This window comes from Salvia miltiorrhiza, chromosome 2, assembly GCF_028751815.1.
Source record: "Salvia miltiorrhiza cultivar Shanhuang (shh) chromosome 2, IMPLAD_Smil_shh, whole genome shotgun sequence".
Lineage (NCBI taxonomy): Eukaryota > Viridiplantae > Streptophyta > Magnoliopsida > Lamiales > Lamiaceae > Salvia > Salvia miltiorrhiza.
In genome coordinates this window covers 31,620,815-31,645,909 of record NC_080388.1, presented here as the reverse complement: position 1 = coordinate 31,645,909, position 25,095 = coordinate 31,620,815, and the positions used below count along the sequence as shown (strand labels likewise).

General features: G+C 38.2%; 3 protein-coding genes across 3 annotated transcripts; 2 read left to right on the top strand and 1 right to left on the bottom strand.

Moving 5' to 3' along the window:
- The first annotated feature begins 6,646 nt into the window (after positions 1–6,646).
- LOC131008301 (protein RALF-like 19) lies at positions 6,647–6,991 on the top strand. Its single transcript, XM_057935189.1, has one exon. It carries the CDS (start codon positions 6,647–6,649, stop codon positions 6,989–6,991), a length of 345 nt encoding a protein of 114 aa, XP_057791172.1.
- A 596-nt stretch (positions 6,992–7,587) lies between these two features.
- Positions 7,588–13,548, bottom strand: LOC131013346 (uncharacterized). The gene is made up of 12 exons (XM_057941417.1): positions 13,133–13,548; positions 12,774–12,838; positions 11,795–11,893; positions 11,021–11,150; positions 10,597–10,656; positions 10,409–10,468; positions 9,316–9,438; positions 8,914–8,985; positions 8,709–8,846; positions 8,238–8,393; positions 7,974–8,081; positions 7,588–7,843 (listed from the first exon to the last, which is right to left on the bottom strand). Exons 1-12 carry the CDS (start codon positions 13,355–13,357, stop codon positions 7,808–7,810), a joined length of 1,272 nt encoding a protein of 423 aa, XP_057797400.1. The 5' UTR covers positions 13,358–13,548; the 3' UTR covers positions 7,588–7,807.
- A 5,455-nt stretch (positions 13,549–19,003) lies between these two features.
- Positions 19,004–19,735, top strand: LOC131008300 (uncharacterized). The gene is made up of 2 exons (XM_057935188.1): positions 19,004–19,071; positions 19,225–19,735. The coding sequence occupies exons 1-2, from the start codon at positions 19,004–19,006 to the stop codon at positions 19,733–19,735; spliced, it is 579 nt and encodes a 192-aa protein (XP_057791171.1).
- Positions 19,736–25,095: the final 5,360 nt, after the last annotated feature.

Here is a 25,095-nt window from a genome sequence, read left to right as displayed (position 1 = left end):
CATTTGGGTCCGTCAACCACATGGAGGTCACGGATGAGGATGGGGTAGGCTGCGCACGTGACGAGTAAAAAAAAGGGCCCAGCCTATTGACTACTATCCATAACCAAAGATGTGACCGCACAATGAAAATCCTTGAACCTATGACCGAAAGAATTATCTCATATCATACCAAGACTATGCCCACACCGGGTTCCTTTTATTACTGACTATTTTCTTGTGTTTTCTATTTCAGCATTTACATATTGCCCATAGATAGATTTCAATTCTGTTTTAGCCACAGATTGGCAAGTGACACATTTGCCCACAGAAGGGCAACCAAATATAAAGCTTGTGACACGAGTACTGTGATACACCAATTCCCTGTGGGTTCGACCCTATTACTTGCCATTAATACTAACCTTAATTGCAGGACATAGGAAAATACAAATATCATTTGCCCGAAGTCTCACGACGGGCTTCAGCAGAGTCGTAACTAGTGGTAAAATAAATCCACATAAGCGTCAAATTGGATCTATCTAAATCTGCATGCATCTTGGGCATAACACTTCAAGTGAGAGGCCAACGTATGGAGTGTCTTTTGGCCAGGATAGTTAGTCTCTTTAACTGATAATTTCTGGGGTTATACACTAAAAGGATGGATTGATCATAGGGCAGTTGCGTGCGTGACGTGTGACAATTGGGGGCGTAGCTGTCTTGTGCCTATAACCAGTTGGTATGCGAGTGTAGTGAAACATATTTGAACCAATGACCAAGTGCCTAGTTCATGTTTAGTAAGTCAAACCCAAGTCAAAATCATTTTGTTATTTGATCAAGTTACTTTTGTTATTTCAGTTTAATCTGAAACCTCGTTCTGCCCACAAGACAGTTATGACCAGAATAACCGAAAACCAAAATTATTTTTAGTGACACCCTTGCAAGAGAGATTACACTCAGTTCCCTGTAGATTCGATTATGGACTTACTACTAGCTAACCTAGTTATGGGCACTAGATTTATTTGCGCGAAACTCAAACGACGGCTTCGTCAACCACCAAGTTAAGAACATGCGCTGCACACCACATGTGAATATAACTATCGCCCATAACATTAGTCTTCATCGTGTCAAGGTATGCACAGACATGTCTAATTTCCCCATCGTTTGCAGTGGCATTGTCAGTAGTGCAACATAACACTTTCGCCAATCCCCACTCCTTCAATGACGTGACGACCGCTTCACCAATACCAACCCCTTTATGACTAAGGATGGGGCAAAAAGTGACGATCTTCTTGTGCAGAATCCAATCCCTACTAATACAGTGTGCAGTAACACAAATGAAATTTATGTTATTCACTAATGTCCAACAATCTTTGGTTATGGACACTTTATCCATGCCTTTTTTTTGGTAGAAGGATGTTGGGAACTTAATGGAATATCCTAATCCTTTGTTTTGATGATACCAAAATCCATAGGCCTTAATTGTAATAGACTAGAACTGTTCGAACTCAAGTGTTAGAGTTCTTTTCTAGTTTAGTTGCTGTTCTGAAGACTGAAGACTGAAGAACGGAGGACTGAAGACTGAAGTTGCCAACTAAAGTATCAGTTGAAGAATCAGTCTTGAACTGATTACTTAATGCGTGCCTCGTGGAATCAGCAGACTGATACTAAAGTCAAGTATCAGTTAAACATTCTTCCTCGGACTGAACCTCCAACGTTCAAAGGAAGCCACGTACTTCAAAAGTACAGCCGCATTAAATGTAGAGATCTCAGGATCATCCTTTCTCTTCAGAGGTCATTCCTATTTGGTGACTACTTTATCAGAGATGTCGCATCTCCTGCTCTTCAACATAGCCGTTCTCACCAAACAAGGAACCTCGAAGATTGAAGCCTCAGCCCAAGTTCAAATTACTCTCTAACGGAAGAAATCTTGAAGACCTTCTCCGCCAACGGATCTATTCAAGACCTCTCCAATAAATAGCGCTCGAGGATCACTTCAATCTTCACCGATTCAACAACACAAGCTGAAGCTTTGCCAAAATTGCGTCTCAGCCCAAAGCTCAAATTCCCAAAGCTTGAATCGAAGAAGAGAATCCCAAAGCCAAAAATCAGTCACTGCTGATTACATATATTCTCTTAGACCTTAGGCAAACCTCTGTTTACCCAGAGCCTAGGTCAAAACTAACTCCAAAGAACTTGTTCTTTGAAGTTTAGTTGGCAAGATTTCAAACCTCCCTTCGACCGATAGAATCGAGTGTTTGAGTTGCAAAGGAGTTCAGGAAGGTACTCTGTCTCCGTGAGATACTAGTGTCAGTTCGTGCTAGGAGTGAGAAATCCAACAAGGTGTGTTGGTACTGAAGATTGGATCTTCAGTTGATTCGGTTGTGTGCACCCGGCAAACACACGAATTCGGTTTGCTGTGCACCCGTAAACACAAGCATCGGTTTGCAGTGCACCCGTAAGCACTTGCAGAGTGAAGTTATTGGTCTGATCAACCGACCGTAGATGTAGGAAGTGTTTTCCGAACCACGTAAAAATCTTTGTGTTATTTACAACTTTCAGTTTTACTTTCCTACTTGTGTTCTTACTTTGATAAATTGAATACTGATTAATTGCAAAGAGAAACTTAAGACTAACAACGTGCTCAACAAAGGCTATTGCAAAACAAAAGTATTTCCGCTGCGTATGTTTTCAGTCTGACTGATCTATCCTCTGATGGTCAGGAAGATTTATAACATCTCTGTTTTCATCAAACTCGACTGAAGCCTTTACGTGCATCAGTTAAGTTCTTGTGACTTAACTTATAACTCCTTACTGAAGAGTCTTTCAGTATCAGTCGTCAACCCTGTTTTGGTCAAAACTCTTTTCAATAAACAGGTGTCAGAGTTTGTGTGTAAAGTGTCGCCTTGATCTCTATCTTGAGATCCATCTGATTTTAAAAATAGCCTATAGGTGTATTCCCCCCTCCCATCATACACATATTCGAGACCCTCCGGACCTAACAAAGGACTTTAGACATCCTTGCGCTCCAGAAAAAGCTTCACACAATCAGTTTGGATCGTCTGTCTTGAAGGAATCTGGAACCGAGGGCATATGCGATCCACAAATCTTCTAAACCCACCCTTCCCGCTCAACAAATATGAAGGGCAACTCATCAAGAATTATCATTTCACACAATGCTAACCTCACCGCCTTCTGGTCAAATCTCCAACTCGTTAATGATCTTGTTGCAGCTCCACTAGCACTAAGGGTGTAGTTCAAAACAGTTTGCCCACCAACACTTGCATTCTTCCTCAAACAAGCGGTATGATTTTTCAAACCATTAGTACCATGGTTGTGTGAGTCTACTGCAATTAAGTATAATTCATTATATTATACTTATTTTGGGGCGTCTCACAAAAACATGATCAATTTGTCATTTTGGGGCGTCTCACAAAAATATGAACATTTTCATTTTTGTACACTATCCTCTTATTTTTGTATCCCTCATAGTCCACCACTAATTTTCCTCAATTATCATAACACATTATAAAGTGAGACTCATTTTTCACTCACAATAACTCTCAACTAATATTTCTTAACATCCTTATCACTCTCAATTGCTCATATTTTTATGAAATGGAAGGAGTAAATTTTATTTTTATAAAAAAAATATTACTCCCTCTGTCCCGACTTATGGTATCCAGTTGAGAACAGCACAGATTTTAATAAAGTGATTGATGTGTTGTGAGTGGAATAAGGATCCCACATTTTATGTGAGAGTTAAAATAATTAAAGTGGAGTAAGGGCCCCACCTACTTTTACTAAAAATAGAAATTGATACCAAAATATGGGACGGCCAAAAAAGGAAAATTGGATACTAAAAGCTGGGATGGAGGGAATATTAAAATAATAAATATAAGAATGAGACATATATAATGACACATATAAAATTTTGGGATATACTGGATTTCATTTGGGAGCCCAAGGCCCAAACTCTTTACGTTTTCCTCCATGGTTCTAAAAAAAAGTTTTCCTCTATAGTTTCTTTCTTGAGGTAATATATGAAATTGGTCACTTTCATATAGTAAATTTAAAAATTATCCTATCAAATAAAAACTTTAAAATTTGACCGCATTTTATGTAAAAGTACAAAATTGCCATTAACATTAAAATTAAAAAAATTAGCCACTCTCTTCCCACCCTCACAACATCATCCACTTCATCTCTCTCTCTCTCTGAGTATTGTCTTGACTGTCTTCACGATTGCGACTCGAACGCCGTCGTGAAGGTTATGGTGTTGTTGCCATCACCCATCAATCACACTAATGTTGTGATTCAAAATATTTGAAACAGGGAATAACAATTTAAAACTACTTCTTAAGATTGAACCTCTATGCAACTTTTTTACAATTGAGAATGTCTTTGATTTGCGTGCGAGTAGCATAGTTGCGTTTAAAAAGAATTTTTGGAAATAGATAGGATATGATGATGTCGGGAAGCAATTGATCTTATGCCTAAATGAGTTGAACCTCAAAATTGCTTCTCAACTTACCTTTTAATATTCTAATCTCTCCGTCCACAAAAAATAATAATTTTTTATCATTTTAAAATATCCACAAAAAATAGTCCATTTCCATTTTGAAAACTTTCTATCACATGGTATGCTCATTTCTCTCCTCGCAATACAATTAATTATAATTATTAACACTATTTTTTAAGTGGAACCCTTTCTCCACTTACAATAAACTAAACCATTTTCATTAAAACATGTGTCGTCCCTTCTAAGACTATTTTTGATGGACAGAGGGAGTATAATTGAGAATACATTATTATTGGTGAACTGTAGATGAATAGTCGAAATTCCCCCTTTATTGATAAATCTAGTTATGTTATTAATATCAGCTTGTTGGTGGATAAGTCTCTGAATAAGAATTAATCTGCTTTCGCTGAACCAATTTTCTTGATTCTTTGATTGTTAAAGTAAATGTGTTGATCTTACAATATATGTGAATTTTATTGGAGAGATTTGATCGATTGAAAGAAAAAGAGATTTTGGATAATTGATTAATGTTCTTGAATTCAAAATTAGATTTATGAATTCACAACTTAATGTTCTTGAATTCATGACTAGATCTATGAATTCACAACTTAATGTTCTTGAATTTACAACCAGATCTATGAATTCGCAATTTAATGTTCTTGAATTTACAACCATATCTATGAATTCACAACCAGCCCGATGAATTCACGATTGAATCGTTAGTGTTGGTCGAGTTTAAAAGCTCGAATTCACAACTAGTTGTTTTGGTTGTGAATTCGAGTTTTAAAACTAGAATTCACAACTAGTTTGATGAATTCACAATTGGATTGCTAGTGCTAGTTGTGAATTCGAGTTTTAAAGCTCGAATTCATAACTAACTCTATTGCTGGTTGTGAATTTTTTAAATTTTAACTAGTGGTAGTCGTGAATTTGAGTTTTAAAGCTTGAATTAACAACTGACAATACTTTTTAGTTGTGAATTCATTTAAACCTTGAATTCACGACTAACAATATTTCTAGTTGTAAATTCACGCTTTAAAACATGAATTCACGACTAACAATAGTTATAATTGTGAATTCACGCTTTAAAACTTGAATCCACAACTAACACTATTTTTAGTTGTGAGTTCAAACTTTAAAACTTGATTTCACAACCAAATTCGTGAATAATTTTTAAGTTTTTTATGTGAAGGGTAAAATGGTAAGTGTGAGCAATTTTTAAATTTTTTATTTTAGTGACCAATTTTTAATTTCCGTACTATTCCAATATGGCTACTCTTCCTTTTTTTCCTAAGTATAATAAATTATTACATGGCCATATAATAAAATATAAAATTAACATCAACAAATGGAATTAATAATATTTTATTTTTTAATATTTGCATGTACATCAACATGAGAAATACAAAATTGACTCCGTACCTCTCAATGGTCCTTGTATATTTCTTATTTTGAGGGGTGATCCTAGTACATTTCATGACCATATGTTCAGAAAATATATACTTCCTCCGTCCCAATTTTTAGTATCCAACTTTCCTTCTTTGGCCGTCCCACATTTTTGTATCCATTTCTATTTTTGGTAACAGTAGGTGGGGCCCCTTACTCCACTTTAATTGTTTTAACTCTCACATAAAATGTGGGACCCTTATTCCACTCAGAACACATCAATCACTTTATTAAAACTCGTGTCGTTCTCAACTGGACACCAAAAGCCGGGACGGAGGGAGTACTAAGTTTTCACTCATTATCATATAGATTTCTAATTGATAGAACTATGTCGTGTGTGTGCGTGTGTGTGTGTGTGAGAGAGAGAGAGAGAGAGATGCAATGAAATATCAAAATTTTAGATAAAATAGAATACCATCCAACCATGAAAATAATTATTGAACAACGACGAGAATAAGATGGGACCTAAAGTTATGTCTAGCGGTCCATTTTCATGTCGCAAAAATTGCGGTTAGCCACAATTATTTTTCTCCTCATTTACCTAAATATAACCAAACCCTTCTCCTCACCTTCCAATCAAACTCCACAAAGGAACAAAGAAAGAAACACAAAACCATTAGAGCAAAGCATCAAAGAAAGGGAAAAAAGACAATAACAAACAAAAAAACGTTGCATTGCATTGCATTGCAAAACAATCTAGGCACTATGATGAGTTTCCAAGTGCATCTAATCCTGGTAGCGGCGGCGTTGGCGGCCCTAGCGACGGTGGCGCATTCGGGCGAGCACCTCCTGTATGTGGGCAAGAGCGGTTCGTACGGTATGGGACAGGGGCTGGTGGCGGATTCGATGGAGCAGGACATGATGATGGACGAGCCTAGCCGGCGCCACCTAAGTTCGGCCGGATACATCAGCTACGGCGCCCTCATGCGGAACAAGATTCCGTGCGATCAGAAAGGGCAGTCGTACTACAACTGCCGCCACCACGAGGTCGCCAACCCCTACAACCGCGGTTGCACTAGGGTTACTAATTGCGCTAGAAGTACCGTTTGAAATTTCCATATTTCACTGCATGCATGGGTGGATCTGTTTTCTCATTCTTCCATTTATTTATTTATTTATTTATTTATCATTTATTTATTTGTACTTGCTAATTTTCTTGGTTGTAAAGAGCGAGTGAGGCTTTGAATTACGTACACATAAACATATATTTCCATTTTCATGTTACCCTTTAAGCTTACTTATCTGGATTTCTTTCTCATTTTATTTATTTTACGTTTAAGGTCTCAAAATTGGAACGGGAATAGCAGTGATATTAGTGGCTTAATATTCTTGATCGCTAAAGAACCCATTTACCCCTTTTTTTAATTTTAGCCAAATATGCAACTTAGATTTTATTCACTATTACGAAATGTAATAAAAAACAGTTGATTCATTCCAACTAGCACACGCCCACTCGTTACGAAATGTAATAAAAAAACAGTTGATTCATTCCAATATCCTATCATTTGAACGATACATATGGAAATTTCGCATTTACCTTTACTTCATATAGTTTTTAATGTTTTTTATACGAGTGTTTGTTCTATCTTACATATAAAGATCAATTTTCAAACTAAACAAAATGTTGTCTGGGTATTTAGCAGGACTTGTCAAAATTGGATTTTCATAATATTAATTTGACAGTGTGCAATTTAGGGGGTGATTATTTCCCCTAAAAATCTGAAAAAGAAAAGAAAAGATGATATACAGCCATGGTATTCATTGATGTGCATAAACAACATACAGTATGCTTTAATTGTAGCAACTCATTTCAAATCCATTCTCGCAAGAAATCGTGAAGCTCTCTATTAATGAGAGATGCAGCCATCAAAACAGCCACCACCGCCGCCTCCTCTGATTTCGCTGCAGCAAACAACACAAATTAGCTGTGCTTATTATAATGTGTGTTTGTGTGTGTGAGAGAACACGACGACATGTTTGTCCGGCAAGCAGGTGCCGACTGCAGCTATTAAATCAAGGGAGGGTTGTCAACCTTCTGGTCTTGATTCTGCTGAGATTGCACTACTATAGGCTTCGGGAGAACACTATTGTCGATGTTTTGCAAGTACGGTTCTACTCTCTCCTTCAGCATCTCGTTTATCTGCATATTGAGTCGAAAAAAGTCTCATTAGCCAGATTATAGCACTGATATAGGTTTCTTCAATCAGTACCCAAAACAAACAGCGAGGAAAAGAAGCAAATCGTTCTGTCATGTTCAACAAATAGGGATATAAGAGGAAGATGATCGAGAAAATACCTTCTCTTCACGCCATTTCGCCTCCCACTGTGCATCCAATATCTTCTCAGCAATTTCTCTTTGTGCATTAAGAAGAACTGTCATCTCGTAGAGCTTTTTCGGATCTTTAAGGTCTTCTTCAGTCCAAGAAGACGGATTTAGTGGAAGGTCCAAGTCCTGCAAATATGCTTACATTAAAGAGACAGAGAGAGAGAATGCGAAGGACAGGGTATGAACATGCAAAAGGCATATGCTTCTACTGGAAATTACAATAGTTGTGTCTCTTTCAAACCATTTAAAAAAACACAATAATTGTGAACATTCTGAAGAGTAAAAGAAGAAAAACTTTCACATCAACCACTACAATTTCCAATCAAATTCTCTGTAGGATGTGATCCGGACTTTGAAGTCAGTTAGTGATTCAAACTAGGGACGCCACAGTAAATACTTGAAAATAGAAGTGACGAGAGAACTCAAGATAAACATACTTACCCCCCAATTGTCAGGCCTCGGGGGCGGATTGAACTTTAGCACTTCTGTCTCCAGAGCTTTCTTGGCCTTGTAGTATGGAATGTTTCTCACAATGACGGGATCATCCTTGGCACGGATGGGATCGATTGAGATTAAAGCCTGCCAAGTTGATACCATTAGCGGGTCCTAGGTTGTCGTGGACTAAGTAAGTAGAAAATTATCTTACCTCTTGCAAATATTCCCATCCGGGTTTCCGTTTGGTTACTTCATCTCGGAGTTGATCATACCGCATAGATTCCTAAACCATGGTACAGAAATTGTCACAAAAACCATATAAAACAAAAGTATACAGAACACATCAGAAAGACCAAATCCAACGACTCATAGCCAAAGGCAACAAGGACAAGGAAGCAGAGAAGGCTGCATATTTCCAGACCAAGGCTGCTTAAAGTCTAAGCCCCAAGTGTGATAATGATTATGAGAATGTCTCCAGCAGAGACCAATTCTGAATGTCGATCTTATTTATATCAATGCATAAGGGTACTCTTTCTCACGGAGTTTGACAAAATTAAGGTGAGAAGTCAAAACCATAAATTATGACAAAGTTTAACGAAACAGAAATTGGTACCTTGTATTCCCACCAGATTTTCTGCTTGACCTCTTCATCATATTCAAAACCTCCAACAATCTGAGGCAAAGTTATCAACCAGAATGCACCAATGCTTGGGTCCTTCATGCTATGAACTATATGCTGCACAAGTAAACGAAACAGGTAAGCCAGTTGGCAGTATGGAGAATCTAAGCAAAGCTCCATCTTCAACTAAGGTTACTTCTTTAATTAAAGAGTGCAACATGAAACATCATGGACAGGAATGGCAATATGTATTGTATAAGGGAGACTGGGCAGGGGAGGAGGCAGGGTTAGTTGTGGATCCATAGATATCTGCCAAGGATCAAACCTCTGATTTACAGCTCTAGTTTTGCACCCATCTACATCACGACTGTCCAGAACTTATGTGGCAAGAACCATACATTAATGATTAATTCAAGAAAAATCAGAAAATCCAACTTCTTTCGTCTCGGAAAAGGGCTCCACTATCATTAGTATATGGATAAAATACTATGCTGGATGAACATAATGAATTTACCAGATACGCGATTTCTGATGCTAGAAACTAGCTCTATTTTTCCAGTTAGTTATTCTTTTGGACACTTGCATGGGCCAGATTTAGGACTATTTATATGCATTAGGATTTGACTAGAAGATTCATGGAATATTTTCTTCCTCGGGAAAGGCACGAGCCTGGGAGTTGTGACTTTGAGTTTCTGTTATTCAGTAATTTCAGTTCAGATTTTTTTGTTGCTGTTCAATTATGTTGTTTCACCCTTCACTTTATCGCATGCCTTTCTCCAGAAACTCTGTAATGTATCCAAAGTCCCAACTATCGATGATATAAAAAGGGACATTTCCCATTAGTAGATCGGGAGCACAGAACATAAGCGTTGGTGAAAGACGTCACCACGACTTAATTCAAATTTTCCATAGAGGACAAATTTCAATAGACATTGTATGGCATATGTATCCCAATGGCTAATTTCCATTTTCTCCATAGACAACAATCTCGAAGTTTAGGCTAGACCGTGAGAAAACCCGAAACAAATTAAAAAACACGCACAGTAAGTTCATCTAACATAGAAAAAGAAAACTAAGTAGCACTAACCTCGTAAGGATAATCCATCTTACGCATGATATTATAAGCTTTCCATGGGGGTTCCATTATCTGACAAAGTTGGTAAATGGAACAAAATAACAAGAAAGTTGAGCTAACATGTGCATGCATCTCAAACCATAAACTACCACAATCAGTAAATAAATCCATAAATGAGATATAATGGCAGAAAATCTTACATCATCTGCAGATATCCTAATTGGTGACTTGCCTTTGCACTCTGGACATTTCATGACTCCCTGTGAATAAAGACGTGTGACCCAAAATGGTTAATACCAAAAATAAAATCCTTCTAAGACTTTAAAGCTAAGGCCCGAAAGGAAGTGTATAGCTACTGGAATTTCTGAATGTTGTGGGCTATGATGGCAGCCAAAAAACTCACATTTATAACAGAAAGTAGGAATTACAAAATGAAGTGAAAGAACTGAAAATCAGATGAGACATGAGAAGAATATTATTTTACCACTGCATCACACAGCTCAAAGATATAATACTAATAAAAACGGTCACATATAGGATTAAAAGAGCTCCCTACAGTCTACAAGGATACGGTAAGAAAACACTCACATGCAATGTTGCAATAAATATGATTGTAGGTCATACCGATCCATTGCAATCTGGACATTCTTTAGATGGCAAGGGCAAGTGGTTGAGACTTGATGGAAGGTGAACCAACTCAGCTCGGTTTTCAGCAATTGCATCAGCAATATTTTCAGCTGTTGCCTTCTCTCCACTACAAAAGTCATCAATAACACAGCAATGTTGAAGTATCTGCTAACATAGTGAGATGCAAAAAATTCCCACAGAACAAGTAAATAACATCAATATCAAGTGCATGGAGAGAACCACCACAGGCACGGAGGAGATTAAAACTTTTGGATTCTATATCTGTGCAATGGCACACCAGATCATACTGTACTTTACTTACTATACGGCGGAACACATGAAGTTATCATGATATAACTAAGAGACGGGCAGAGAGAAGGAAACAAGCATACACAATTACACGAAGTGAAATATGAATCTGTTTGAGGAAACTGACTATTCTAATAGATACACTGTAAAATTCCCAGTGTCATGACCAACATAAAACTGGCAAAAAATCTTATACTTTATACTCCCTCCGTTCCTAAAAATTATGACCCAATGGAGATGGCACAGGTTTTAAGAAAAAGTGTGGTAGTTGTGTTTGAGTGGAGATTGGGTCCCACACCTTTTTGTAAATAGTGAGGGAAAGTTTGTGAGGTCATTTCCAAATAAGGAAAGGCCACAATTTTCAGGGACGCCCCGATATGGTAATAAGATCACAATTTTCAGGGACAGAGGGAGTATATTTTTAGCCTCGTTTTGCTAATTAATGTATAAGCATTGGACTACCTTCTCAAAGCATAATTTTTTACTTGGTATTGCACCTTTCCCGACCCTCTGCACATGGTGCATTGCATGGCCTGCCAACCACAGCAAGTTCGACAGTTCCTGCGTTTCAAAGATTGAGGATTTAGTTTTATTAAGTTGTGTAGTTAGCAATAAGACACTGATTTAACAAGATAAATATGTACATATGAATAAGTATTACTGGTTTTCTCTAAAGTTGAATAGTAAAACATCATACAAAATCAAACAATATATAATACACCACGGTATTGATCACATGGACATGGAAGCTGTGACCTTCGAGAAGAAAAGCAAATCCACATTCTCTATACCATTCTCTATACTATAGAGCCAGTACCTAGTCTGGATGAGCTGAAATTTTAAAGTGCAAGTGTGAGCCAAGCATGGATAGATGTACAAAAAATACATCTATTTGTAACATGATAAATGATAACAGTAAAATAAACTAAAATGTGGATGAACTAGAACCTTCACAAGCCAAATTTTGTTGTACAAAGCTTTTGTGGGTGAAAAGGAAAAGGGGCCAATACAACATGCACATAGAAAAAATAACAGATGGGGAATGGTGAAAGCAATGGAACATGAAAATCAAGCCCCTTCCCACTACACTGCCATTCTGCTTAACTTGAGAATAGTAATAGGTATGGGCAAGAACAAACTTATTACAAAGTTTTCAATATTGTCATTGGTCCATTGGCTTCATTAGTTACAAATCTACAATCTAATGACAGTCCAATTGAGTGTAGCATCAGAGTTTTTTTTTTACATCAAATGCATGTTCTATCCGCCACTTTTGTGCAGCCCATCTCAACACAAAGTGGGAAGGGACACCATAGTTAGTTTTAATCAGGTGCCCTCTCAATATACAAAATTAGAAATAAGTTGAACAATTTCCAGATGCCTGAAGACAGGAATCCAAATTAAAAGCAAGAGGAGTTAGACAGTGAGCTAAAAAGGTAACCTCTGACATATAACCTTCTTTCCCAGTTCGATTGCAATATCATAAGTCCCAAGAGTAGCAATAGCCTGAAACCAACTCGAATTCATCAGAGCACTAAACATAACATGCCAAAAATTTCCTCTTTACCCAAAGAGAAAGGGAAAATGTGAAGTAAATGACCCAAAAATTATGAAACTTTCATTCAAAAAATAAAATATGATAAGTATAATAACTTCATCTTCTACAAAAGTAATCAGAATTAGCGACCCCACATGAGAAAACTGAAAGCCCATCATAAAACACTCGATCATATTTCAACGAAATGCAATCTTTCAAACACAGAGAAAGTGGGAATTGAAGAGCGGGAAAGGGGGGCATACGAAAATGGCGGAATAAGAGAGCTTGGAGATGAACTCTGGGACGCCGAAACCGCGGGGGGCAGAGCCGGCGATGTCGAAGGGGAGAGTGAAGGGGGCGAGCACCACTTTGACGGGGAATTCGAGGATGTCCATGAACTGGTGGCCGTAGCGCCGCGACAAGCTCTTGTACTGCGTGTCCATGAATCTCTTGATGCTCCGCACCAGCTTGTCTGTTCCTCGCGACATATTGGCAGCAGCGAGTGAGGAAGAAGAAGAAGATGATGATGATGCAGTGATGTTTAATGGATAGAAGAGGATTTGGGACTTTTTGGCTGCTATATTAATTAGTTTTTGGGGTTTGGGGTTTAACTCTGCTCTCGTGCCCACCCGCTTTCACTATTTTTTTTGTTCTTTCTTTTTTTGAGAAAACACAAAATACCCCTCTTTCACTATTAGCATCACCAAAGTAAAAACATTTTGCCACCATTATTAGACTCGTTACTAGTGTAATAGTGTGTAACCATGCAATGCATCGTTTTAATAATTGTGGAAACATTTTACATAAATAAGAATTAATTATATGTAAATATATGAAATATATTTAAATTTTAATTTTTAATCAATACTATTATTTTTTGTCAATTAATACTTGAATTTTCAATTTTTTGAAATTTGGTTCGAATTTAATTCAGGCAACAAATAATCCTACATAGACATTGAAATTTTATTACATGGCATTTCAGTCGATAATTAGAACATTGTATTTTTCATGTAACATAAAAATGACGTTGTTTTATTCTTCTGTCATATTATGTTACCAAAAGTAGGTGATGTGGATGGTTTCGTGCATCCCTTTTGTGGGGCTTAGCTTTATAAGGCTCGACCAGAAAATGAAGGCTTAAAAGTCCTATAACTTATTTATGGCTCAAAACTAACAATTCATGTATTTTTGTTAGTAGACTCAACCAAGCAAGTAAGAGGAAGTAAACTCATTCTTATTCATTGGTTTCTCGGTTACATGCCTCACGGGCTAAGCATTAAGTTTGAGAAGCCCATTGTTGACCCTACTAAGGTGCTTTACAACAACTTGGACTCAAACACTAGTCTAAGCCGCCAAGTCGTTTTGGTCCTATTCGTCGAAGTCCTTCTCGACGATGTTGGCGTCTTGCTTCAATTCTTAGGCTTGCGGCAATCCTTCGCCAAGTGGCCCAGTTTGCCACAATTGTAGCAATCACCATCGAACTTGCGGGCGCCAGTGCTTTGCCATTTCCTTTGTCTTTGGAATTAGGGAGTTCCCGTTTATTGGAGTTGGACGGACACCTTTCTCCAACAAGTTTGTTTTGGCCTCAATTTGGCCATTCCCCTTGTTGTCTAGCCTTCTCTCCCACGACTCGATCCAGAGCTTGATGATCAGGTCTTCGAACGTCGTCCCCTTTCGTTTGTGCTTGAGGTAGGTCTTGAAGTCCCTCCAACTTGGGGGCAACTTGTCAATCACCGCCACCATGGTGAAGGAATTCGACACCACATGTCCTTCGGCAAGGACATCATGCAATATGATTTGGAATTCTTGCATATGTTCGATGACGGATCTTGAGTCTACCATCTTATACTTCATGTACCTAGTTACACATGTATTTTCGTATTGTCATCATTTAGCTTATACTTTCTATCTAATGTCTCCCACAATACTTTCGGGGTCTTTACATAAATATATATTTTAAATAAACTATCTCCTAAACCACCTTGAAGAAAGTTTTTACAAAGAAAATCGGCATTGTGCCAAGCATCATAAGCAGCACGAACAATGAATTTCATTTCATTCTCTTCTAGTATAGGCGGTTCGTTGTTCGTCAAGTATGCCATGTAGCCCAATGTCGTGAGGTAGAAGAATATCTTTTGACGCCAACTCTTAAAGTCGGTGCCACAGTACTTCGGTGGCTTGTCGGTAGTGGTCGTCGCCTTTAGAGGCTACGTTGGCATTGTGGCCATAGCTCATCATGTTGGACACAAAGGCTCTAACGGTTGGTCCATACATTGACCCAATAGAACCACTTGAAGTGGAACCAAACCTTAATCTAAACGGAGTTGGACCAACAGTGTCCATTCCATACCCGATACTTCCATCTCCTCCAAAACTCGTTTGGTTAGAACCAAACATGAAAGATGTTGGAGCATGGCCATGTGAAACAAAGTTGTTTACATCAACAGGTTTACCAGAAAAAGTGGAGGCAGCAAAAGTCGTGGTAGCAGTCGTTGAAGGTAGTGGCAAAAGCGGCAGCAACAACAACAAAAGTGGTGGCAGCAACAACAGCAGCACCCTCGGTGGAGTTGGCACGAATAGTCGACATTTCCAACAAAGGTTTTAAGTTGCTTAAATATTATATTCAATTGGAGTCCAAATTGATCTCCTTCAGCAAGCCTATCTCATCTTACGATTGTTGGAAAATAATAACTTGTGCGAGCGTTTACAGTAAAATAAGAAATGTAGAGAAAATCATATTACAAATAACAAAACTGAATTGAAATTACAAGAAAAATAACCCGTAGAACAGTAAAGCCGAGTCGAGGAGGATCCTCTATCCGCAAGACGAGATACGCCGCAGTAGTGCTCATTGATTGGTGTATCAGCCCCAAAGATTAAACAGGTTTGTCTCGTGGGTAGCAGCACTGCAAACCAACGAGCTTCAGCGAACTGGAACGAGGCGAGAACAGAACTCAACTATGAAATTCAGAGGGTGCGTATGAGATGCTTGTGCATAATTTTGTATGTGTAGATGATGCATGGAGTGGCACAGCCCTCCTATGGGGGAGCCTTTACATTGGAGGCTGCATTCAAATGGTTGGGTGTCACAAATGTAACAATAGCTCCATTTGAATTTCTCATGTATCTCTCTCCCATCCAATAATGACGGGAGTTTCATGTTGTGAGACAATTTCTAACGCAAGACCAATGGGTCCTTCTGACCCGTTATGGAGATCGGTCTCTGTGTACACGTACGGGTCCAACAGGTTGGGCCTCGATCCTTTTGGACCGAAGAAATCAGTGGTCCAAAATAACAAGTCCGTTGGGGGCTAAGGTTTGGCCCAAAGACCAATTACCAAGATCCAAGTCCACAGCTGAGACCAGGGCTGAGCTTTGCAACCCATTGCTTGTGCACATGAGTTTATTACATGTATTGATGTATTAACTTATATAGTGGATTAGTTAGTGTTAACTAATCAATGTGGGATAAGCATTAATATCTTTTTAATGCTTATCACTTTCTCACAACTCCATATTTCAAGTACCTAACTTTAATCAATACCATGTGGATCACTTACCATAGTCTTGTCATTCGTCTACAATCTCCATTGCTAATAGTGTGCCAGCACTAAGATAAAAAAATGTCTCTTTTTTTGGTTGTAATGTAGGGACATTAGTTAAGGTATGAAATTTTAGGCTAGGTGACTCAAAAATAAATCAACACAACACCTTACTTTTTCTCAAAACAAGTATTGAATAAATTTCATCTTCCTATGTCGGCATAAACAATTCAAACCAAGGAAATCATCATCAACATAACATAAAGCTAAACACTCTCTTATGCTCTCAATTCATTCTCAAACAAAGTCGACTTCTAACAAATTTTTAAATGCATACTTGATTTTCACAAAAAAAAAAATCAACAATTTTGATTTTCCCCCTTTTTTTAATTTCAAAATTTCTAGAGCTTATAAGAGCGAATAACAACACAAAATCGTTCCTTATCTTTCTACAACCTTCAACATACTTCACCACACTATGTTTCCCATAAACTCCATCACCCCCTATCATTCGACAAAAGAATAAAAGCTAATTAGACTCAAATTAGATTACATAAGATAGGTTTTCATAATGGCTAGTGTTTAGGTAAAAGATGTGGCTAACAAATGATGACCTAAAATTACCTCCTAATCTTGAGTAACTAACAACCTCAATAAAGATACTATGACAAGTTCCAAAAGATCATCACATGTATGAGTATGGCAATACTCACAACAAAGAATAAACTGTTTAATATAAGCAGTTATGGCTCAAAATCTCACAGGTTTATTTACGAAAATAAAGTCTTAAGATCTTATTTGATTTACATTAAAATAAAATCTCATTTACGAATTAAAAGTTAAGTCTTATTTGATTGTATAAAAAAAATTATATACGAATAAAATGTCTTAAAGTATTAGCTGCTCTAAATCAAAGTCTTATTTACTTTTATAAAATGTCTTATTTACATTATAGCAAAGTCTTATTTGATTTACATTAAAATAAAATCTCATTTACGAATAAAAAGTCTAGTCTTATTTGATTTTATAAAAAAATTATTTACGAATAAAATGTCTTAAAGTACTATTTGCTCTAAATCAAAATCTTTTTTATTTTTATGAAATGTCTTATTTAAATTATAGCAAATTCTTATTTGATTTTGTGAAAAGCATCACAAGTTTTCGATAAAAAAAAAACAATACATGGACTTACCTTGCTAAAATCTCTTGGATTATAAACAAACAACTTATAAATTTTAAAAAACTTATTTATAAATTTTATTAGACTTTAATGATTATTATTATAAATTTCATTTATAAAATAAAAGGATTTTTATTAAATGAGATTTTATTAAAAGAAAAAACAAAAAAACCCTTGAGAGCACAAAGAGCAAACTAAGGGCCGAGCCTCATTAAAACCCCTCTAAGGCAAACCCGCGAGGGAAAATCCTTAAAGGATAATCCAGTTGAAATGATTTCAACGCTGAGTTCACTACGCCAAAGCATCATTTTTTCTATTTTTTTTTTACTTGGGGGAGTTGGGGAGGGGGAGCGGTGGGGTTTGAACTCGAGACCTCACTATTCACACACAGAAAGTCGCACCGCTTGGTGTCAAGGGATGCGCCAAAGCATCATTTAAGTATTACTGTGATGTAAACTAGTTTTATACACGTGACTAGTGACATGTATGCGACCAATCACACGTAAGTATTTGTGTTCGAATTATAAATTGAATAATGAAGATTATTCTAAATGATATTTATAATAGTATTTATAAATTCATGTTAAGAAATAAATATGAGATTAAAGATTGAATTATTTTTTTAATAATAAGCCTTCATACATGTACAATACACTATTATTTATAAATCTGTATCTATATATCTTTATCTTTATATATATAAAAAGCAAAGTAAATGTCAATAAATTTAATTTGAAGGGTAATTTTGGAATTGAGAAAAATCTTAATAATTAAAACGTAATTAGGGTGCCTCCAATGGACAGTTTTTCTAGTTTCTTATTTTAAAAACTACCATTGGGCAATGAAGAAACTAGTTTCCAACTTTTTTTTGAGAAATTAGTTGCCAACTGCAAACTAGTTTCTACTGACATCTCATGGGGCCCATTTATTGCTTTTTGTCTTGGGAGCTGCTATTTCCCTTCAAAATTAAACATATTATTTTGCTTTTTTTTTTAAGTTCTACTATTTCATTTATTTTGCATTGCTTTAATTTCTAAATTCTAATTCTATAACCACAAATACATGCAGATATATGGAATGGCTATTTTCTATATTCTCAACGGCTAATTTTGACCATTTGTAATGGAAAAAAAAAATTTTATAACGGATAAATTTTTAAAAATTTCTATATATACTCATTTCATTCTTTCATTTTCATACAACTCTACAATACTTCATTTTTTTTCTTCTCTTGTTCACTTCATTTTCACAAGTAAAATGGCGGATTCTAGCTCCCAAAATTCCGATTCTATTAATTCAAGCTCTCAAAATATTCAAGGTTCCTATTTTCCAAGTTCACAATACCATCACATGTCCTACCCTCAACAACCATTTCCATACAACTACTATCACAATATCGTCGGTTCTGAATGCGAAGAGACTTATTTGTCAAGATCGTTGATGCGATGAGCAACTACTCACCCTTTTTCACATTGAGGTGAGATGCAACTGGAAGGAATGGTCTATCACCACTCCAAAAGTGCACCGCAGCTGTTCGACAGTTGGCATATGCGACTCCCGGTGATTCACTTTATGAGTACGTGCGGATGGGTGAGAGTACTGCATTGAAATGTCTACATGAATTTTGCAGGAGTATGATTACCATTTATGGTGATCGATATTTGAGGACTCCAAATGCAGCAGATACTGAACGCTTGCTACAGATGCATGAAGAAATACATGGCTTCCCGGGAATGCTGGGAAGCCTTGATTGCATGCATTGGGAGTGGAGGAATTGTCCAGTCGCATACAAAGGATACTACACACGAGGCGATCACGGAGTTCCTACAATAGTTCTTGAAGCGGTGGCATCAGCAGATTTGTGGATATGGCATGCTTTCTTTGGCGTCGCCGGAGCAAGCAATGATATCAATGTTCTTCATGGATCTCCATTATTTAATCAATTCCTTCATGGAAATACGCCACCAGTTCAATTCACGGTGAATGGTCGGACGTATAACAAAGGATACTATCTGACAGATGGAATTTATCCGACATGGGCTTCATTCGTCAAGAGTTATCCAGCACCAGGAGATCCGATGAGACAAAAATTTGCGCAGAGACAAGAGGCTGCAAGAAAAGACATCGAACACGTGTTTTGAGTGCTACAAGCTCGTTGGGCAGTAGTTCGAAGTCCCGCACGATCTTATTTCAAGGAAGATCTCCGCAATATAATGCTCACATGTATTATTTTGCACAACATGATCATTGAGGATGAGGGCGAAGAAGCGGTCAACTGGTCTGAAGAAGATGCAACTCCTCAGCAACCAATACCAATGGGTACTAATAATTGGGAAGCTTTTGAAAATTATCTCAAAAATCACAACGATTAAACAAATAAACAAGCTCATCTCCAACTTCAACATGATTTGACGCAACATATTTGGACACAATTTGATGCGAATGATGCTTACAATTAATTATGATTAGTTTGAATAATTATGTTTATGTACTTTCAATTAATGTAATTTTTAACTTTGCAATGTAATTTTAATTTTAGTAATGTAATTTGAATTTTATTTATATAATTCTAATTTTTCTATGGAATTATAAAGTTATTTTATTATATTAGATAATTTAAATATAAAATTAAATTTAAATATATAATTAAAATATGTAAATAATGTACAAACAATAATTGAAATAAAATTAATGTTTATATAGATATAACAATGGAGTATGTATTATAGTGAGACCTTTAAAAAGTAAGAAACTGGTTTATTGTTGGAGGAGATGTAAGAGAAAAAGTAGGTGGGTTTCTAAAGCTGATGTGGCAGTGATGTGACACTTTAAAAACTGGAAATCTAGTTTATGACTGGAGGCACCCTTAGTGGTTTAGTTTTTAGTTTCAAACGGTTACACACTTACACTTAGTACTTCTCTATTTACTTTTTATTTTCATTCATTATATAAAACTTATTTTCTTTTCTATTTATTTTCTAATTTTATTATGAATATAATACACATAATGAATCTTAAATAAAAGATCAGAAAAATATCTTTAATTTGATATATAATATGTAAAAAATTAATTTAAAATAAATAAATTGTTATCGTTTAAAGTTTAACCATATTCAAAAAAATAAATATTTTCTATCTTTCGTGCAAATGTGTAACATGTTCATATATCTTTCAAATTATTTTTTAATTAATATTTCTTTTTATAAATTTGATTTATTTTCTTATCTTTTTTTTTCTTCTTTTTTTTTCTCTACTTTTTTTCTTTATGGAAAACAGTGGTGCAATTTTATATCCTTTCTTAATAAGTTTTAGTCTTAATTATGTAATTTTATTTCAATTGTAACGTCTCTCTACTCCAAGCGTGCCCTAACCCTAATTTTCCATCGTTAATCCTTCTCCGATCATGTCTTCCGGCGATCTCTCGCAGCCCTTGCTCGATAGGGGCGGTCTGAATTTACCCCAAGTGTCCAACAACTTCACCAAAGTCGTCGCTCCGGACGTTGCTGGCCCCGCGTTGACAAACCCTAAGGCTAACCCTAGTCTGCCTGGGGTGTCTTTGCAGAAGAACCAACATCTGCTGCCCGGTTCTTCTTCCTCCACTGCGAAAGTTGCTGGAACGGTGACTTCCTATGCCCATGTCACGGCCCCTCAAAGGATCAGGAAGCCAGACCTACCGGCGCACAAATTTCACGCGCTTCAGCCCTTTGCTCAAGATGGGAACAGCGTGCTCAAGGTTCCTCGTGAAATTCAGAACTTTCAGGCTTCGAAATTCCAACACGCGCTTATTGGTCGCTTCATGATGAATAAGGGTGAAAAACCTAGGACCACGAGAGAACTTAAGGCGGAATTACAATCGTTATGGGCGATTAAATCTCCCTGGTTCCTTATGCCGATGGGAAGAGGGTTCTATACTTTGAAGTTTCTAAACAAGGAAGATAAGGCTACTGCTAAACGCCACGTGATCTGGGATCTTCCGGCTGGTTCGATACGTCTACGTGATTGGGTTCGTTACTTCAATCCCTATAAAGAGTCTTCCTCTTTGGCTCAAGTCTGGGTGAGAGTCTACTACCTGCCGGTCGAGTTCTGGCATCCGGAAGTCCTCTCGGGCATTGGTAGATGGCTGGGACAACCGTTGAAGATCGATGGTACCTCCATTGATGATGAAGTGACACACTTTGCTCGCATTTTAGTGGAAATAGATCTCTCTCAAACTCTCCCAGAATTCATGACGATTGATGGAAGCGAGTATTTTTTCAATATCGAATTCAGTTATGAATATATCCCTTTATATTGCACTAAATGTAAAATAACTGGTCACTCGCCGGACAAGTGTCGGCGAGGAAAAGCAGGGAAAAAAGTTGAGCCTGAAGCGAAGGTTATTAAAGGCCCGGCATGGCAGCCTGTTGAGGAGAATGATGCCAGGGATAAACAACATTTTGATGGAGAGGTGGCTTCTGATTCGGAGTCGGAAGCTGGGGCTAAGGAGGCAAGTGTTAATTCGCCTAAGGGACTTTCAGGGCCTGACCTCTTGGAAACTTTATGTGTTCGGAGTTCGGAGAATAATCACAAGCAATCAGGGTCACCAAAGGGTAACAGATTTGCCATTCTTGAGAAATTTACGACCCCTGAGGATTTGGAGATTAATAAGCAGGATTCCATCGCAACGGACACAGCTGGGGCTGTTGATGGGAACCCTGTTTCGGAGGAGAATAACAATGACCAAGGAACGAAGTCTCAGCCGCATTCTCGTGAGAAGGACAGAAACTCCGCTGTCAATTTGCATACTTCTTTGGCGCATAGTATCGAACAGCTGGGAGATGCTACAGATTGCCATGCACAGCAGCACTCTTCGGTGGAACCTTTTAACAAACAAATGGGGGATGTCGTTGCTCAGACGGCGGAAATGCATGTTGTGGGGGAACATAGACTCCATCAGTCGGGGGACGGCACGATGAAGGTTGCAGATAGTTCGGCTCAAGCTGTTCTTCCGGCGGAGCAAGAGATCGAACAGTTGGGGGACGTCACGGAGAAGGTGGCAGCAGGCTTGCCTCAAGCCTCTTTTCAGGTTGAAAGACAGGAGAGAGATTGCGAGATTTGGCCTCAGCATGTTGCTCCGAATAGTCATGCTCGGCCTTTGGATGATCAATCTGACAAGGAAAAGAAAATTCTGGCCTTGGAAAATGACATTAAGGTGGAAAGGTTTAAGCACGAGGTTTCGGGCTCGAGCTTACCTAAACGTGGCAGAGGGCGCCCTCCCAAAAATGATGCTCGCAATCACAATAAAGCCCTTCTTCTACAGCAAGAAAGTATTAAGAATCGTCTCCGGAAGGCAGCTGACGCTGGGCATCAACCACGTGACTATATCGTGGATTATCAGAAGGCAGAGAGTTTGCAAGCTATGGACAACGTAGCTAACAAACGGTGGGATAAGGAAGTGGTGCTGGGATCTTCTCAGCCCAGAATCAACCAATAATTCTTATGAATTTTCTGGTTTGGAACGTCCGGGGTTTCTCGGACGAATCTAAATCTCTTCTTAAGGAGCATTGTCGTTCCTTCTTGCCTTTACTTGTAGGCATCATTGAGCCTAAAAAAGTCTTCATAAAGTTCGTCAGAGCTATTGGAGATCGATTAATCTGGTACCCCGCCATCAAAATTGTCGACTGCCTCGGAGATCGAATATTTGGTTGCTCACTAGTCCGTTTGTTCAGACTAATATCTTGCTTTCTTCGGACCAGGTCATTATTGCTGATTGCGTTTGGCAAACTTACAATTTTCGAATCGCTGTTGTGCATGGTGCTAATGATCACGTTTCTAGACGTGCCTTGTGGATTGATCTGCTTTCTTTTGTTGATGGGAACACGGTTTTCATTGGGGATTTTAACGCTGTCAAGGGTGCTCATGAACGTCGTAGTGTGGCGGCACCGTTGAGAAGTTCCTGCAATGAGTTTTGCGACTTCATCGAGGCTTCGGATATGATTGAATCTCCTTCAACTGGCATTCGCTTTACGTGGTCTGGTCGGAGATTACTCCCTCGGCACGTGGAGTCTAGATTGGACAGGGCGTTCTTCTCTTTGGGGATGGGAACACGGTTTTCATTGGGGATTTTAACGCTGTCAAGGGTGCTCATGAACGTCGTAGTGTGGTGGCACCGTTGAGAAGTTCCTGCAATGAGTTTTGCGACTTCATCGAGGCTTCGGATATGATTGAATCTCCTTCAACTGGCATTCGCTTTACGTGGTCTGGTCGGAGATTACTCCCTCGACACGTGGAGTCTAGATTGGACAGGGCGTTCTTCTCTTTGGGTTTTGCGAACTTGTGGGCCTCGATTAACACCCATGCGCTCCTAAGGCTTACTTCTGATCACTCTCCCTTGATTTTCCAATGCAGCGATGAGTTGGGTAATGGGAGACGCTTCAAATTCTTGAATATGTGGACGTCTCATCCTAACTTTCTTGAGAGGGTGGCGTCTTCCTGGGAGGCGGAGGTTGACACCCGTTGTCCGTTATTTAAAATCATGTTCAAGCTTCGTCGTCTACGAACTGACCTCAGGGCTTGGAATAAAGATGTGTTCGGGCAGGTGGATATGCAGATCACTTCGGAGTAGCACTCCTTGCTGGATGTTCAGAGCATGATTTCGGATCTGGGTTATACGGACGACCTTTTTGAGGAGGAGGTCAGTCATCAAGCTCGGTTGTCTTCTTTACTTGCTAGGAAAAACAGTCTTTTGCAACAAAAAAGTCGTGCGCATTGGCTTAATGACGGTGACCGTAATACTTCTTTCTTCCATCGTGCTATTCGCTTTCGCAAGCAAAACCACAGGATTGAGCACTTGAAGATTGGCGATGTTGTCTCGTATGATCGGGGAAATATTCAGCATCATATTATTGATTTCTTTTCCTCTCTTTTTAAAGAGGAAAGCCCTAGCAACGTGAATTGGGATTTGCTGGAAGGTGTTATTGATCATTTTGTGTCCGAGGAGCAGAATGGCAAGCTTATTCGTATTCCTGATGATTAGGAGATTACGGCCGCAGTTTTTAGCTTGGATGCTAACAGCTCTCCGAGGCCGGATGGGTTTTCTGGGAAGTTTTTTCAGACCTGCTGGAGTATTATACGGTAAGATATTCTTACTACTGTGCGTGCCTTCTTTCTCAACTTTTATTTGCCTGCCGGTTGCAATGCTAGCATATTAATTCTGATCCCGAAAAAGGATGTGGTAGAGACGGTCGCTGACTTGAGACCTATCATTTTGTCGAATTTTCTCTTCAAAATTATCTCCAAAATTCTTGCTACCAGACTGGGTGAAGTGGCGGCTGTTGGGGTGTCACCAAACCAATTTGGCTTTATTGGAGGTCGCTCGATTCATGACTGTATCATGCTTGGTTCTGAAGGTTTTAGCTGCATGAACCGCACTGGCAAATGTTCGAATATGGCGTGTAAAGTGGACATTCGCAAAGCCTTTGATACTATGCGCTGGGACTTTATCCTGAATGTGCTCAGGGTT